Below are 14679 nucleotides of genomic sequence, written 5' to 3' on the forward strand. Positions count from 1 at the left end.
CAGAAACCATGCAAAGCAAGAAGGCAATGGGGAGACATATATAAAACCCTGAAAGAAAAAACTGCCACCCAAGAATCCTTTATCCAGCAAAGCTGTCAACCAACTACGACAGTGTAATAAACATACAAACCACAACTAAGGACAGAAAAGCAGGTAGCCAACACACAGCTGACTGTGTTCAGAGAATCCCCCCACTGAGCAATCCAAGTCTCGGCGGGTTTCTCACGGCCTTCATCCCGGCCCCTGCCCTGCACATTGCCACACCATGCTGAGGAATGACACTTTGCCTGTTACATGTCACAAAGAACTCAGGGGAGACTGAATTTACATAAAGATACTAAACAGATTTAGGGCTTCCTCTGACTCCCACAGAGTCCTGGTGAGGCGCTCTAAGATAAGCACAAGATCACAAGGTCGGCAGTTCAAACTCACCAGCTGTATCTCAGAAACCCTATGTAGGGTCTCTAAAGTAGAAACTGCACTTAACAATAACTGTAACCCACACCTCCACAACCCAACTGTTAAGAATGTAAGCCAAGCATCACCCTGACTTTTATGCGCAGCTGGAAACCGATTCCTGGTTGTGAATCGTTCCATGGTGGCTACCTGCATGTTACTGCGGTACTCTATAGTCTGGGCCTGACCCTGCTGCACCTACCTCCAAAGCCCAGAATCGGCCTTTGTTACTAGGTAATTTTTGCCTAAGAAAAAAGGTGTTCTGACACTCAACTGGGTCATGGTTCTCAAATTGGTGCCTTAGCACCGCCTGGGAAATGTTTCAGAGGGGAGCTCCCAGGTACCCATCAGGCTCGCCTCCTGCCCCAGGTCTCTTACAGAGCATGGAAGCCCCTAGACACTGGGCAGTTACCCCAAATTCAGCACCTCTCCACCGAGTCTCTGAAAAGAAAGAGAAGGGAGCTCCTCCAGCGCCCCTTAAGCTCTGGCTGCAGGGCAGACTGCGCAGGAGCGGATGACAGCTCCAGGAGGGAAGCGTCCACTTCCGAGGCAGAGCCCTGCACCTCCTGGAAGAGCCCGCTGTGCTGTTTCCATACCTGTACGGGTAAGGATCAGCACGTCATCACTGCATAAGGCCCACCCGGGATGAACACGTGCACCAGGAAACCCAGTGTCAGAGGGAGAGGACTGCTTGGCAGAGCAGCCAGCCTGCTCCGACCCAGTCTGTAGACACCTCACAGTGCCCTCGACTGCTGTGGGGAAAGGTGCTCAGGCCAGCTCCCTCCTGGGAAAACTAGCCACCCCTGGTTATGGAACAGCCTTCTTGTTTATTTTAAAGGGTTGATTATAGTCCAGAGGATAGAATCCAATCCACCTGCATCAAAAGTCTGTCTGACTTTTCCCCACTAAACATGAGATGCAGTAGGACAAGCCCTAGACTGCTAACCGCTGGATGGTGGTTCAAACTTACCAGTCACTCCTTGGAAACCCAGTACAGGGTCTCCGTTAGTACAAACCACCACCACCAAAGATGAGACACGAATTTAAAGTCAATCGACAGCCCCGATCTATGTAGTTACCTTTGCACTCGCTGCCGCCGCCTTCTGCTTGGCTCTCCAGAGCTTTGGGGGCAAATGGTGAAGAGCCCGGCTTGCTCTGGGCCGTATCTTTGCCAAACAAACTGGTGTTTCCAGGGGAGAAAGAAAATCCAGTCAGGGGCCCGGAGCTCAGGGAGCTCAACACGGCGCTGTCAACTTTCTTGCCAAAGGTGAACGAGGAGGCAGGGGGCACTCCTGGGGACGCTTCTGCCGTCTTCTTCTCAGACAAGGCTTCTGTGGTCTTCTCAGACGATGCCTCGGGTTTGTTGCCAGCGAACAAAAACGTTGATTCTTGCTGTAATTTTGTTGACCCAAACAGCGAAGGAGTCTGCGCCTCAACAGGCATCTTGCTGATTTCACTTTCAGAACTGCTGTTGCTACTGCCACCGCCGCCGTCCCCATGGTGCTGTTCAATGTCCGCTAGATACCTCCCGTAGTCCTGGAAGATGGGGGTCAGGTCACACAGCGGGTTTGTGTTCACGTGCTTTGTGATCCAGTCACGCACGGAGCAGTTTAAGGCTGCCAACTGCTTGTGATAGGCACTCCCCTGGCACGCTGCATGCGTGGACAAGCTGGAAGAGGGCTGTGGACTGTTACCATTCGTTTTAGGATTTGAAATCTTTTTCTCACCCAAAGAGGTGGGGCCGTTGGCAGTAAGAGAACCTGTAGAAAATGAGAAGGCACTTAGAAGACGTGGGTTTGATGAGCATCTAGGTGGGAGGACCTGTGCAGGAAGGGCCAGACCAGCGAGCCGCTGCTCATACGGCGGCACCCAACAAGTCACCCAGGCCTGTACCGAGCGGCAATGTCCCCTCACTTTGCCGGTCTACAGACTGTTGCCAGAGTCTGAGCAGCACTAGCCGCCAGCCCAACTCAGGACGACCCGTGTGCGTCAGGGTCAGCAGCAGCTTCTACGTGGGAAGTCCACCTCCAGGCCTTTCTTTGGAGGTGCCTATAGGCAGAGTCCACCCACAACCCTTTTGGTGGACAGCTGATAACAATTACGTGTACCACTCAGGGCCCCAACAGGGTAGAGTGCACACACATTTGTTTACATCTGAACAGAAGCCACATTAGTTAGCCAGGTCCAACCTGATCATTCAAGCCCACTCTCTGTGGCTTGCTTCACCCCTCCCTATAATCAGGGCAGGCAGGCAACACACCTGGTGCCAACCAAACCCAGGCAGGAGGCCCCACGGCAGGGACAGTACCCTTGAGCCTCACTGGCATATGGCCCACGAACGGATGGGTGGCAGGGAACCCTTTATAGAGTAGAGTCTTCTGAGGCTCAGAGGTCAAGGGGCTTTTTTTTCATGGGGATATGCTGAGAACAGGAGCCAGGTCCATTTGGGCTGAAAAGCCTGTATTCTACCCCTAACTCTGTATACCTCTAATGTCTCCCGGGTCTCTGTGTCCCTCACGCTACACAGCTGATATCTACCCCTCATCCTGTTCACAGCTGACATCTCCTAGGCCTCTACCCCTAAAACTCTGTCCACAGCTGATGTCTCCTAGGCCTCTACCCCTAACTCTGTCCACAGCTGATGTCTCCCAGGCCTCTACCCCTCTGTCGACAGCTGATGTCTCCCAGGCCTCTACCCCTAACTCTGTCCACAGCTGATGTCTCCTAGGCCTCTACCCCTAACTCTGTCAACAGCTGATGTCTCCTAGGCCTCTACCCCTAACTCTGTCCACAGCTGATGTCTCCCAGGCCTCTACCCCTAACTCTGTCCACAGCTGCTGTCTCTTGGGTTTTTACGCCTACGTCTTACATAGTTGTTGACATCTTCTGATTTCTATCCCCTAAAACTCTAGATACTTAGTTTGGTTCTGTAGGATCAACACTGGACTGCTGACTACAAAGTCGGAATCTCAAACCCACCAGCCGCACCTCAGAAACTGAATTGGAACCAACTAGATGGCGCTTCCACTCTGTACACAGCTGAAGTCCCCGGCTTCTACCCCTCTCGTTAGCCTCTTGCTTGGCTCAGTTCCAGTACCAGGACATGCATTTCTTTGCCAAGTTCTTCTTCACAGAGTGTCCTCAGAAGCTACTTACTGAAGGCGGCCTTGGTCTCTGCTGCTGCCTGTGTACTGCTCAAGACAGGGGTGCTGGGGGTGCTGCTCCCATTGGACAGTCCCAACGGCTTCACTCCTGCCACGTTCCCGAATCCCGAAAATCCTCCTCCTCCTCCAGAAGGCGCGACCAAACCTTTAAAACCCTTAAAAGCTCCACCACTATCAGACTGAAACAGAAAGAAGAGTGCACATCAGACATCACCAAGTAAGCAAGCAACTGACAGTCACACTGTAGTTAAATAGCCCTCAGGCTCCTCCTGAACCACATGAGACAGAAACTGCCCACCCAGAACAAGGGACTGGCGCATAGGGAGCGCCCGGAGCACCATGAGAGGGACTGGACTGTCAGATGTAGAATGCGTATTTCACATAAAAGGTCAAAAAACAAAAAAACAAAAAACCAAGGCAATAATCTACCACCCAGGCCCGAGGAATGAAAACACATTCTTAGTACAGCTGAACCCGAGTGAAAGATTTCATGTACATCAGCCTGCTGGACCTGTACATATAATTGGATCAGATGCACAGGAAGGGTGGATAATACCCACTTACACTTCCATTTCTAAAAATGTTGGTAGCTTTCAACCGGTTTTCAGCCTACAGACGCTGGATTTGAGAATCTCCCATCTAGATTCTGGTCATGCTCCCAACTGTCCTCAGTGCTTCTGGAAGCCAGGATCTCTCTAGCAGATTACTGGTCACTGTTTCTCGCTTTTTCAATCACTAAGCTACGCAGTCTGGGAAATGTTGGCATTCCTATGAGCCCCTGATAAGTTCATAGTGTTTCATTTTCAAAGCTGTGGTCCCACTGCAGGGACATGAATCTGTTTCCTGGACCAAAGTTCCAAGGGTTGCCCTAGGAACTGTTTTCAACAACCCATCAGAGGAATACATGCCTGTGAGTGTCTCAGAGAAAGCACACTGGTCCCACATACACCTCACACCCCACTTACTCAAAGTAGGACTGCCCCATTAACTGCCAGTTCATTTAATGTCACCACACACTGTCCAACCAAGACAGGGGTTTCAGTCACAACCAGCATTCCAGGCGCTCACTGGCCATGGACATTTAGGGTCGTGTCTAATGAGACAAGGTAAATGCCAGATCTTAACAGGTGTGGACTTAATGCAGGTAACAAATATAGGTTAGCATCTGAGGTTGAGCAATGCAATCAAAGTTTAAGTCACTATTACTTACAACACACCACTGGAAAGCAATGACCCAGCAATGCGATGTAAAGCAGGGGCTCTTTAGGGCCTTTTAGGTGTACTGTAGATTTTAAGGCCACATGGTATTTCTAGCTATTCCAGAGACTGCTAACAGCAAATTGGCTCTAGAATCATCACCCAGAACTGCCAAGAACTACTGGTCTTAACAAAAGGAATGGTGACATTAGAAAATGAGACTCAAGAGATGACTTGGAAGCTGTCCAGGGGCTCTCCACACCCCCGCCTCCCTCATTGGACGTCTGCTCCACAGGCAGGGAGATTGGGTCATTTTCATGCACCAGAGTATCCCCAGTGCCCACCAGATCTGCTGCGTGAACCAGTAAAGTCACTATTTGGGAAAAGCCGCAACACACCAGCACCTTGGTATTTTATTAATTCAATATACAAATTCTGATGGAAACACAAAATTATGAAGTTTGGCAAAAAGAGATGTGGCTTCCAATGCTCTGTTCACGTTTACGTCACTTTGCTTTGGCCAAGGTTTGGGCGAAGCTGTCTTGCTTCCACTCCTGCATCCTCAGTCACCAAGAAGCTGGAGCTCGTCTGCAGCCGGCTTCTCCCAGAGCTATACTCACCACCCAATTCCTCGTCTGAGTCCTCAACCAGCACATCTCATGGGCACTCCAAACAAAATGTTTCCCATCGAATCACTTCCTCCCTAAATGTCTCTCCCCTGTCTCTCCACAGTGAACCGACACCCAGCTACTCACCAGTCTCAAGGCAAGAACGGTAAGAGCTCAGCAGACAGCCTGGAACTAAAGGACACTGACAGAGTGCCACCACCAACTGCGAGGTGAGGGGCACCCCAAAGTGGCCACCGGGAGGTGCAGGCCTCTCCTGACAACTGATGCCATAACACTGAGATGGCGCTCCGGGTCTAATGTACATGGGAGCATGGTGGGCGTGGGGTAACTGCTGAATGCAGGCTCCGTGACCGTCCCAATGAATGTTCAGCTTTGTACGTCAAGCACGGAGGTGAAGCATCTAACACTCACTGCCCGCAAAGGGCTTCTGTGCTAGTTCAGGACTTGCCTCTGCCCTCCCCCAACCAGGGTCCCAGGCACAGAGAGGACGTGGCGAGCTGACTTACGGGCCCTGGCTCACTCCTCCTCCCTGGCCTTTCCTATCACTGCCCTTGTTTTTCTTCTTCCTCTTGTCACTCAGTTGGAATCTGTCTACTTCGTTTCTTCAGCTGCTTAGGCTCCTCCCCTTTGAAGGTACAGATTTGACACTTTACAGGTTTTTACAAGGAATAGAAGGAGCTCTGGTAGCATAGTGGTTATGAATTGGGCTGCTAACCTCAAGGTCAGCAGTTCAAAACTACTAGCTGTTCCGTGGGAGAAAGATGAGGCTTTCTGCTCCCGTAAAGATATCCAGCCTCGGAAACCCTGTGTAGGGTGTCACTGTGAGTCGGAACCAACTCCACAGAACTCAACAACAACAGGAGACATGTTTAGGTGGTCTGTTATGGGCTCGCTCCCAGAGGTGGGAATGCTCTGCAAGGCAGACATCAAATTAGGCTTCAATGTCAAATGCTAAAGAAAAAAGCACTCACTTCAAAGCCAACATTTCTACGTTTTGCTTTTTTTATGGCTCTATTCTTCAAGACTTCCTCACTGGCCACTGAGAATGTTCCCACCTGCAGGAGAGCACAAATTAAAGAGTAAGAGAAAGTCAACAATGAGACAAAATGAACCACCAAAAAAGTTATAACAAATTTATCTAACATATCTGCTGTTTTTCAAATATTGTTACTTTATCACACAAATGACAAAGTACAATTCCAACTAAGGAGCATCAAGAACTCCCAGCATCCAACCATTCACACAGGCTTCAAATCCCCGTACGCACAAAGGAGGGCAAGGTATGCAAGCCAAACACTTCCGAGGAGACTGTTAATAACCAATTCTTCAGATTAAAGTCCGGTACATTCTAAGATATTAAAAAAACAAAACAAAACATAGAATAAAAGTTCCATTTCAAGAAGCAAAATCTTTCTTAAGTCAAATGCCTGAAGGCACACCTTACAGATTACAATCAGTTGTAGTAGCACCAGTTCTGAAATTCAGATGCCCAAAACCAGAATCTTGAAAATGGTCTCACCTGCACTTATAGTTTGTTGAAAGATTCCAACTTGCATCCTATCAAATTCCCAGAGCCTTGTTCTTGGCCAGTGCCTTCAGGATCACTGGCTCTTGATCACATGGCACCTCTTGAAACGGTGGAACACCAACCATTTCTTTTTAACACAGTGACTGCAAATTCCTCCCATTTTCTTTGGATGCTTTCTACATCATTCAATATTTTGTCCATAGAATCCTTTGATATTGCAACTCCAGGCTTAAATTTTCTCTTTAATTCTTTCAGCTTGAGAAATACTGAGCAAGTTCTACCCTTGCAATTTCCTAAGCTCAGGTCTTTGGACATTTCACTATAATTTGACTCTGTCTTCTCGAAGTGCCCTTTGAAATATTCTATTCAGCTCTTTTGCCTCCTCACATTCCTTCCATTTCTCCTAGCATTACTATGCTGGAGATGAAGTTTTAGAATCTCTTCTGAAGTCCATTTTGGTCCTTTCTAAACTTAGGTGGGACATGTTCAAGGTCATATTTTAGTTCTCGTGGACTTGTTTTCACTTTCTTCAGCTTCAGTCTGAACTTGCATATGAGCAAGTGATGGTCTGTTCCACATCTGTCTTCGGTCTTGTTTTGGCTGACGATATGGAGTGTTTCCACTGTCTCTTTCCACAGATGTAGTCAATTTGATTTCTTGTGTATTCTATCTGATGAGGCCCATGTGTATAGTTATCGTTTATATTGTTTAAAAAGGTATTTGCAATGAAGAAGTCATCGATGTTGCAAAATTAATGTGATCTCCTGCATCATTTCTATCACCAAAGCCGTATTTTCCAACGACTGATCCTTCTTCTTTGCTTCCAACCTTTACATTCCAATTGCTAGGTAATTATCAATCAATACATCCTGGCTGCATGTTTGATCAATTTCAGACCGCATCATCATTGGCTTTAGTGGTTGGTGCATAAATGTAAGAGTTGTAGTAACTCGCCTTTCTTGTAGGCACATGGATATGATCCAGTCAGACAGCCAGTGTTGTACTTCCAAGGTAGATCTTGAGATGTTTTGATGTTGAATGCAACACCATTCTTCTTCAATCTGTCATTCCCAGCAAAGTAAACTACGTGATCGTCACACTTAAAATGGCCAGTACCAGTCCCTCTCAGCTCATCAATCCCTGGCCCTCACTCACCTGTGCCAAGAACTTTGGAAGACTGCTACGTGGCCCAACAACTAGAAGAGATCCATATCTGTACCCATTCCAAAGAGAGGTGACCAATGGAATGCGAAAAAAATCACTGGCCAATATCATTAACACTACATTAATGATTAAGTAAAATTTGCTAAAGGTAATTAAAAAATGGCTCCAACAATACTTTGACAAAGAACTTTCAGAGGTTCAAGCTGGATTCAGAAGAGGACATGAAATGAGGGAATCTCACTGCTGATGTCAGACGGATCTTGGCTAAACGCAGAGAACACCCAAATGTTTACCTGTGATTTATTGACTATTCAAAGGCTTTCTACTGTGTGGATCATGACAAGCTATGGACAACATTGCAGAGAATAAGTATTCTCTAAGTTAATTGTGCTCATGAGGAGCCTATATATAGACCAAGAGGCAGTTGTTTGACTAGAACAAGGTAACACTGAATGGTTTAAAATTAGAAGAGTATGCGCCAGGGTTGTATTTCTTTCACCACACTTATTCCACCTGTATGCTAAGCAAATAATCCAATCCGAGGAGCTGAACTGTATGAAGAACGTGGCATTAGAATTGGAGGAAGACTCATTATGCAGAAGCTACAACCCTGCTTGCTGAAAGTAAAATACTTACTGATGAAGATCAAAGACCACAGCCTTCAGTATGGGTTGCACCTCAAGGTAAAGAAAACAAAAACCGTACCACTGGGCCAATTAATAACCATCAAGATAAATGAAGAAAAGCTTGAAGATGTCAAAGACTTCGTTTTGCTTGGATCAACCATCAACACGCATGGAAGCAGCAGTCAAAAAACCAAATGATGTATTGCATTAGTCAGATCTGCTGCACAAGACCTCTTTAAAGTGCTCAAGAGCAAAGATGTCACTTTGAGGATTAAGATGCTCCTGACCCAAGCCTTGGAATTTTTCAATCACTTCATAAGCATGTGGAAGTTGGACAATGAATAAAGACCCTAGAAGGAGTGATGCACTTGAGTCGTGGTGTTGGAGGAGAATATTCAAAGTACCATGGACTACCAAAAGAACAAACAGATCTGTGCTGGAAGAAGTACAATCAGAATGCTCCTTGAAGTCAGGATGGCCAGACTTCGGACGTATCAGGAGTGACAAGTCCCTGGAGAAGGGCATCATGCTTGGTAAAGTGGTGGTTTGGCAAAAAAGAGGAAGACCCCAAAAGAGATGGCTTGGCACAGTGACAGTGGCAATGGGCTCAAGTGTAGCAACTACTGTGAGGGCCAGGCAGCATTTTGTCCTTTTGTGTGTAAGGTACAAGCTATGAGTCAGTAACAGACTTAATGGCACCAAACAACAACAGTGATCAAAACAATGAGCAACAGCATGACAAATGGAGGAGAGACTGAAGATGGCGTTTTACTTGAATTCATAATCGATGCCCATGGAAGCAGCAGTTCAAAAATCAGACAGCGTATTGCAATGGGCAATACTTCACTAAGGTGTCAAAAAGCAAATATGTCCCCTTAAAGACTAAGAATCCACTAACCCAAGTTAAGGAGTCTTAATTATCTCATATTCATGTGAAAACTGGACAACGAGTAAGAAAGACTTGAGAATGGATGCATTTGAATTATGGTGATAGTGAATATTAAGTATATTATGAATTGACAGAAAAAAAATAAATCTGTCTTACAAGTACAGCCACAATGCTCCTCTGTAACAAGGATGGCAAATCGTGGTCTCAATGTCCTCTGGACATGTCATCAGGAGAGACCAGTCCCTGGAGGACATCATGCTGGGGAAATGGTCAGTGGAAAAGAGGCAGACTCTCAACAGGATGAACACAGTGGCAGTGTTTCACTGTCATACTTGGGGTCACACTGGTCAGAGTCAATTCAACTGCACTTAACACCACCACTAACCATTTCAGATCCTGCTACAGTTAAAAGAAGGCTCCCTAGGAGGCCTAGTGTAGTAGTACTAGGATCAGCACTGGACTGCTAACTACAAGGCTGGTAGTTCAAACCTACCAGCTGCTCCTCAAACACCCTATACAGGGTTGCTCTGAGATGGAACTGACTTATCAGCACTTAATAATAGGACCCTTGGCTGCACTTGCCCAAAATGAAAGCCTTTCCAGACTCATTCCACTAGCAACTGCCTAAACATGACTTCTTCCACACCTGAAATATTTTTATGCCTAAGCAAACCATATATGGTAATCTAGACTTCATGAAACTTTGCGTTGTTCTGTTGTTAACCAAACCCAATCCACTGCCAATGAGTCGATTCCAACTCATAGCTATCTTATAGGTCAGAGTTGGAATGCCCCATAGGACTGCCAAGGTGGTCATCTTTCTGTAAGGGGACCGCTACACCTTTCTACAGTAGAGCTGCTGGTAAGTGCAAGTGGCTGACCTTCCAGTTAGCAGCCAAGTGCTTGGTCACCCCTACCCCCTAGCATGTCAGCAGGGTCTTCCTATCTGATCTGGGGCCCTCTGGCTTTTCCATCAGTCTCGTAGCTTTCAGTGGAACCAATCTTGTAACTGCATGGGAATCTCTCTTGGTTTTTGAGATCACTGGGACTGTCACGTGCAACAGCGTTCACGAATTTTCCTCTTCGTGTTCAGTAACCTCCTGTCTCGCTTCTGAATCCATCCTAGTCCCCTGCCTCTTGCTGAGGTTACCACTAACACTGGTTCTGTTGCATTTGGGAGCCACAATGCAGTTTATGGTAATATTTTTCAAAAGAAAACCGAACAGAGATAACACTACAACACTCAAAAGATTCCTAATCCATGATGTTGAAAAAAGTCGAAGCACACACTGTTACACGGCAAATTTTTTGCAGCTAATGGTCCCCGGATGGACATGATGTGGCACATGACTGTACTTGAAAGAACAGATTCAGAAAGCAGGAAGACAGCCATCAAAAAACAATCTTGGAAACACTCTCTCAGGTATTTTATAGCATCTAACGTTAATAACTAGAAAGGCTAACTTGGTTAGTGGATTGGCCCGGGAGGCTTAAACTGCTAATGAGGCACTAAAAATGTTGTTAAGTGTCGCTGAGTCGATTTCCACCCTTAGCAACCCTGCACAGGAGGAGTCCTGGTGTGGGGCTATATGTTAATGCTCCAGACTGCAAAGCCATTTGAACTGCAAGGTCGGCAGTTCAAGCTCACCAGCTGCTCCTTGGAAACCCTACACAGTGTATATGGGTTGGAATCAACTCAACAGCACTTAACAACAACAACATAGGGTTTCTGAGTAGCAGCTGAGCTTGAACCACCGACCTTGAGGTTCAGACAGACTCTGCAGTCCAGTGCCACGCCAGGACTGTAGCCATGCCTTATACTTTATAGGGGACAAACGACAAGATTTCCTCAGAGAAGACATTTCTGTTGTGTTGGGAAGTAAACTAGGCCAACGCAAAGAGGCACAAGATTTAGACAATTCTATTTCTAGAAGCCAATTGTTGGGGTCTCTGATCCACTAGGCAGGCCTCCAAGAAGCCTAAGAATTGGAGCGGCGACCTTAAGCTTCTGAAATGTAAAATGAGGGCTTGGCAGACCAAGGTGGTGGCAGTGAACCATCTTTCAGGCTAGACTGCCAGCGCTGTGGCCAGCTCCAGTGAGTAAACCACTTAGCCTACAGCCGTGACTAAAGGACACGTTCCACACCAGGTATTTCGGGAACTTCAGGAAGGAGCTCCTTCGACAAAAGAGGCCAGCCCAGGGCTCAGTGTTAGGGGGGAAGCCCACTTTGTGCTTGTGCTGCTTTCCGCGCCAACGACAGGCTCTAAGGGACACGGTACTTACCAAGGACGGCTACAGGGGACCACGGTACTTACCAAGGACACCTACAGGGGACCACGGTACTTACCAAGGACACCTACAGGGGACCACGGTACTTACCAAGGACACCTACAGGGGACCACGGTACTTATCAAGGACGGCTACTGGGGACACTTACCGGTCAGGACGGACTTAAAAGGTCTTTTCATTTCTACCACAAAGACATCATGAGGAAGCTCAAAACAAATTTCACCTTAGAAGCAGCATGAAATCAGTGTCACAGGAATTACTTTTTACCTCTTCAGCTTCATCTTCTTGATCCCAATTCCTATCCGTCAATTCCTTCTCAGCGATTCTTTTGGCCATTTTTCTGAACCTAAGATACAGAAAAGGAAAGTCAACAACTAAATTTTCCAGATGAAGAGTCCACTCTCATGAGGTATTTAAAAATCCATTCCAGCACAAAATGAGAGACAAAGGTTCCTGACACCAGTGGAACTCTGTGCTGGTGGTGTCAAGAGTCCTGGCAAGATAAGCAATGGACTACTAACCCAAGGTCACAGGTCAAACTCATCAGCCATTCTCGGAAAGCCTATACAAGGTTGCTGAGTCAGGATTGAATTGATGGCACACAACAACAACAACAACAACAACAACAACAAGGGAGGCCTGATGTGGCTCTGAAGGTTAAGTATTGAACTGCAAGGTTGATATGAACCAAAAGGTCAGTGGTTCAACCTCACCAGTTGCTCCCTGGAAGCCCTATACGGGGTCACTATGAGCTGGAACCGACTCGACACCACACTAGGAGGTCATGGAGCACAGCTCAGAAACACGGGCGCTCTTGCTACCCATCACTAAATCAACTCCATCAGGAAAATGGGAAAATAGTGATTTTTAAAAACCCTGGCAACTTAAGTATGGTATACAATCCTCATGTGCTTAACTAACATAACCTATGTACAAGAACCTTGCAACCTAGACACAGAGAACACTAGTCCAAAAATTCTCTTTAAAATCAAGGAAGCTCAGCGTCAGATGAGAATTTCAATCAGGAATGAGAAACCTCTTCACACTAGGACTACTCTGGAAAGAGAGTTGACAGGAAAGCCTGTTTCCCAAGACTGAGCATTTATTTTACCCAAATTGCATATTGGTAAGCTAAGACAGCGCTTTAGGGTCAAGATATGATTTAGACTATGGAAATGTTAACACCCGAGAATGCCTGACCCTCGTGTCGGGAAGAGGCAGGACTGCCAGGTGTATCACTACAGCTGTAACAGGCATCTGTCTAAAGTCAGGGCGTATGCCCATCCTGGAAACCAGCCATCTGTGTTCTCAGCCTAACAGCAGTTTAATGTTTCACGATTAAAACAAGCCACCACCAAACCGAGAGCTCAGGCTTCTTCCCATACTTGCCAACAGAATGGACTGAAACGCCTGTCCATTCTTGCTCAGGAACTTGTCCCTTAGGTTTGGGTGTCTGCCAGGGTTCCTGAAACCCACCTGGACTCCTCCGGCACACCTGCCTCCACCACCACCACCCACCGGCCTAAGAAAGCTTCTTGGAATCTCACGGTTGGTAGTCACATGCTCACAGGTCCCCCGTTGTCCCCCCAGTACCTGGATACTAATACTCAAATGCTGGCATGCCAAAGCTTACTCACACAGGGGCTTCCAACTTTGAACACAGTCCTAATGAGCTTTGGAATCCTAGTGTGATGCTGTAAGCTAAGCACTGGATTGCTAGTTTTGATAGCTATTGGTTCAAATCCAATAGCTACTCCTCAGAAACCTTACAGGGGTCCCTATGGGTCAATATCTACTCCACAGCACTTAATGAGATTTGAACTGTTCTTTTCCAAGCACATGCCTCTTTTGCTAATTACAAGACCATGGTTCTAAAGTACAAAGATTTTGATGTAATACATGCCTTTTTTTCCCCCTGAACCATTACCCGAGGAATTTTTTAATGCCTTTGCAAAAACCCTGGGTCAACTTTGACTATTCACCTTCACCATTCAAACAAAATTAAACAAGGTACTTTTAAAGACGTAATTCCTTACAGCCAATACGGATCTCAGGAGAATGATGAGGCTTTCTGCTCCCAGTACTGGGTGACTATGAGTTGAAACCCCTCACTGATCTGCTTTGGGGAAGAATCTGAGGATTCTTCCATTTACCTCCTCTTGAACAACCGCCACCAGAGGGCGGAAAAGAGAAGTTGAAATGGTCGTTTTTTGTTTTTTGATTTTAGATTAACTCTGGGCAAAAAAAAAAAAAAAAAAAAAGGTGGAGCTGAAAGTCAACTGTAAAAGGAGTGAAATTTGAACTTTGCACAACTATTCACAACTAAAGAGAGGACAGGCACTGTCAAATCATCGAAATAAACACAGCTGCTTCCACATGCCACCATGTGTGTTGAGTTAGGTGTAAAGAACCAGCAGGGATCTTGGCCTGTTTATTATGTGTGCCAAAAGCTCAGAATAGGTGCGCTCTCTGATGTCCAACGGGCAAACTGGGACATTAGATGTTGGAGAAAGCAACGCATTAGGTTGCCCTTTTCTAGCTGTGAGAGCTTGGGCAGGTTACGCTAATTAAATGAGAAATGAACAGTTTAAAACAGTACCTGTCGCACAAGAAGAGTTTAACAAACATTGTTAAAGAAATAAGGTTGGTTAATGGCTATGAACTATTTTTCCTCCCAAACTTGCAAGAGAGAAGAAATAAATCACGTAGAGGTACTTGAAACAACCCCTGGTACCT

General features: G+C 46.5%; 1 protein-coding gene across 1 annotated transcript in view; it reads right to left on the reverse strand.

The window, feature by feature from the left end:
• The window catches only part of NUP50 (nucleoporin 50kDa), a 24924-nt gene extending 12645 nt beyond the window's left edge, over positions 1 to 12279 (reverse strand). Inside the window, exons 1-4 of the mRNA XM_006866835.1 lie at positions 12211 to 12279; positions 6418 to 6501; positions 3613 to 3799; positions 1536 to 2216 (exon numbers count right to left, since the gene is read on the reverse strand). Coding sequence (XP_006866897.1) covers positions 1536 to 2216; positions 3613 to 3799; positions 6418 to 6501; positions 12211 to 12279 — 1021 coding nt within the window. The remainder of the gene's footprint in view (positions 1 to 1535; positions 2217 to 3612; positions 3800 to 6417; positions 6502 to 12210) is intronic.
• Positions 12280 to 14679: the final 2400 nt, after the last annotated feature.

The sequence above is a fragment of the Chrysochloris asiatica genome, unplaced genomic scaffold (assembly GCF_000296735.1).
Source record: "Chrysochloris asiatica unplaced genomic scaffold, ChrAsi1.0 scaffold00097, whole genome shotgun sequence".
Classification (NCBI taxonomy): Eukaryota; Metazoa; Chordata; class Mammalia; order Afrosoricida; family Chrysochloridae; genus Chrysochloris; species Chrysochloris asiatica.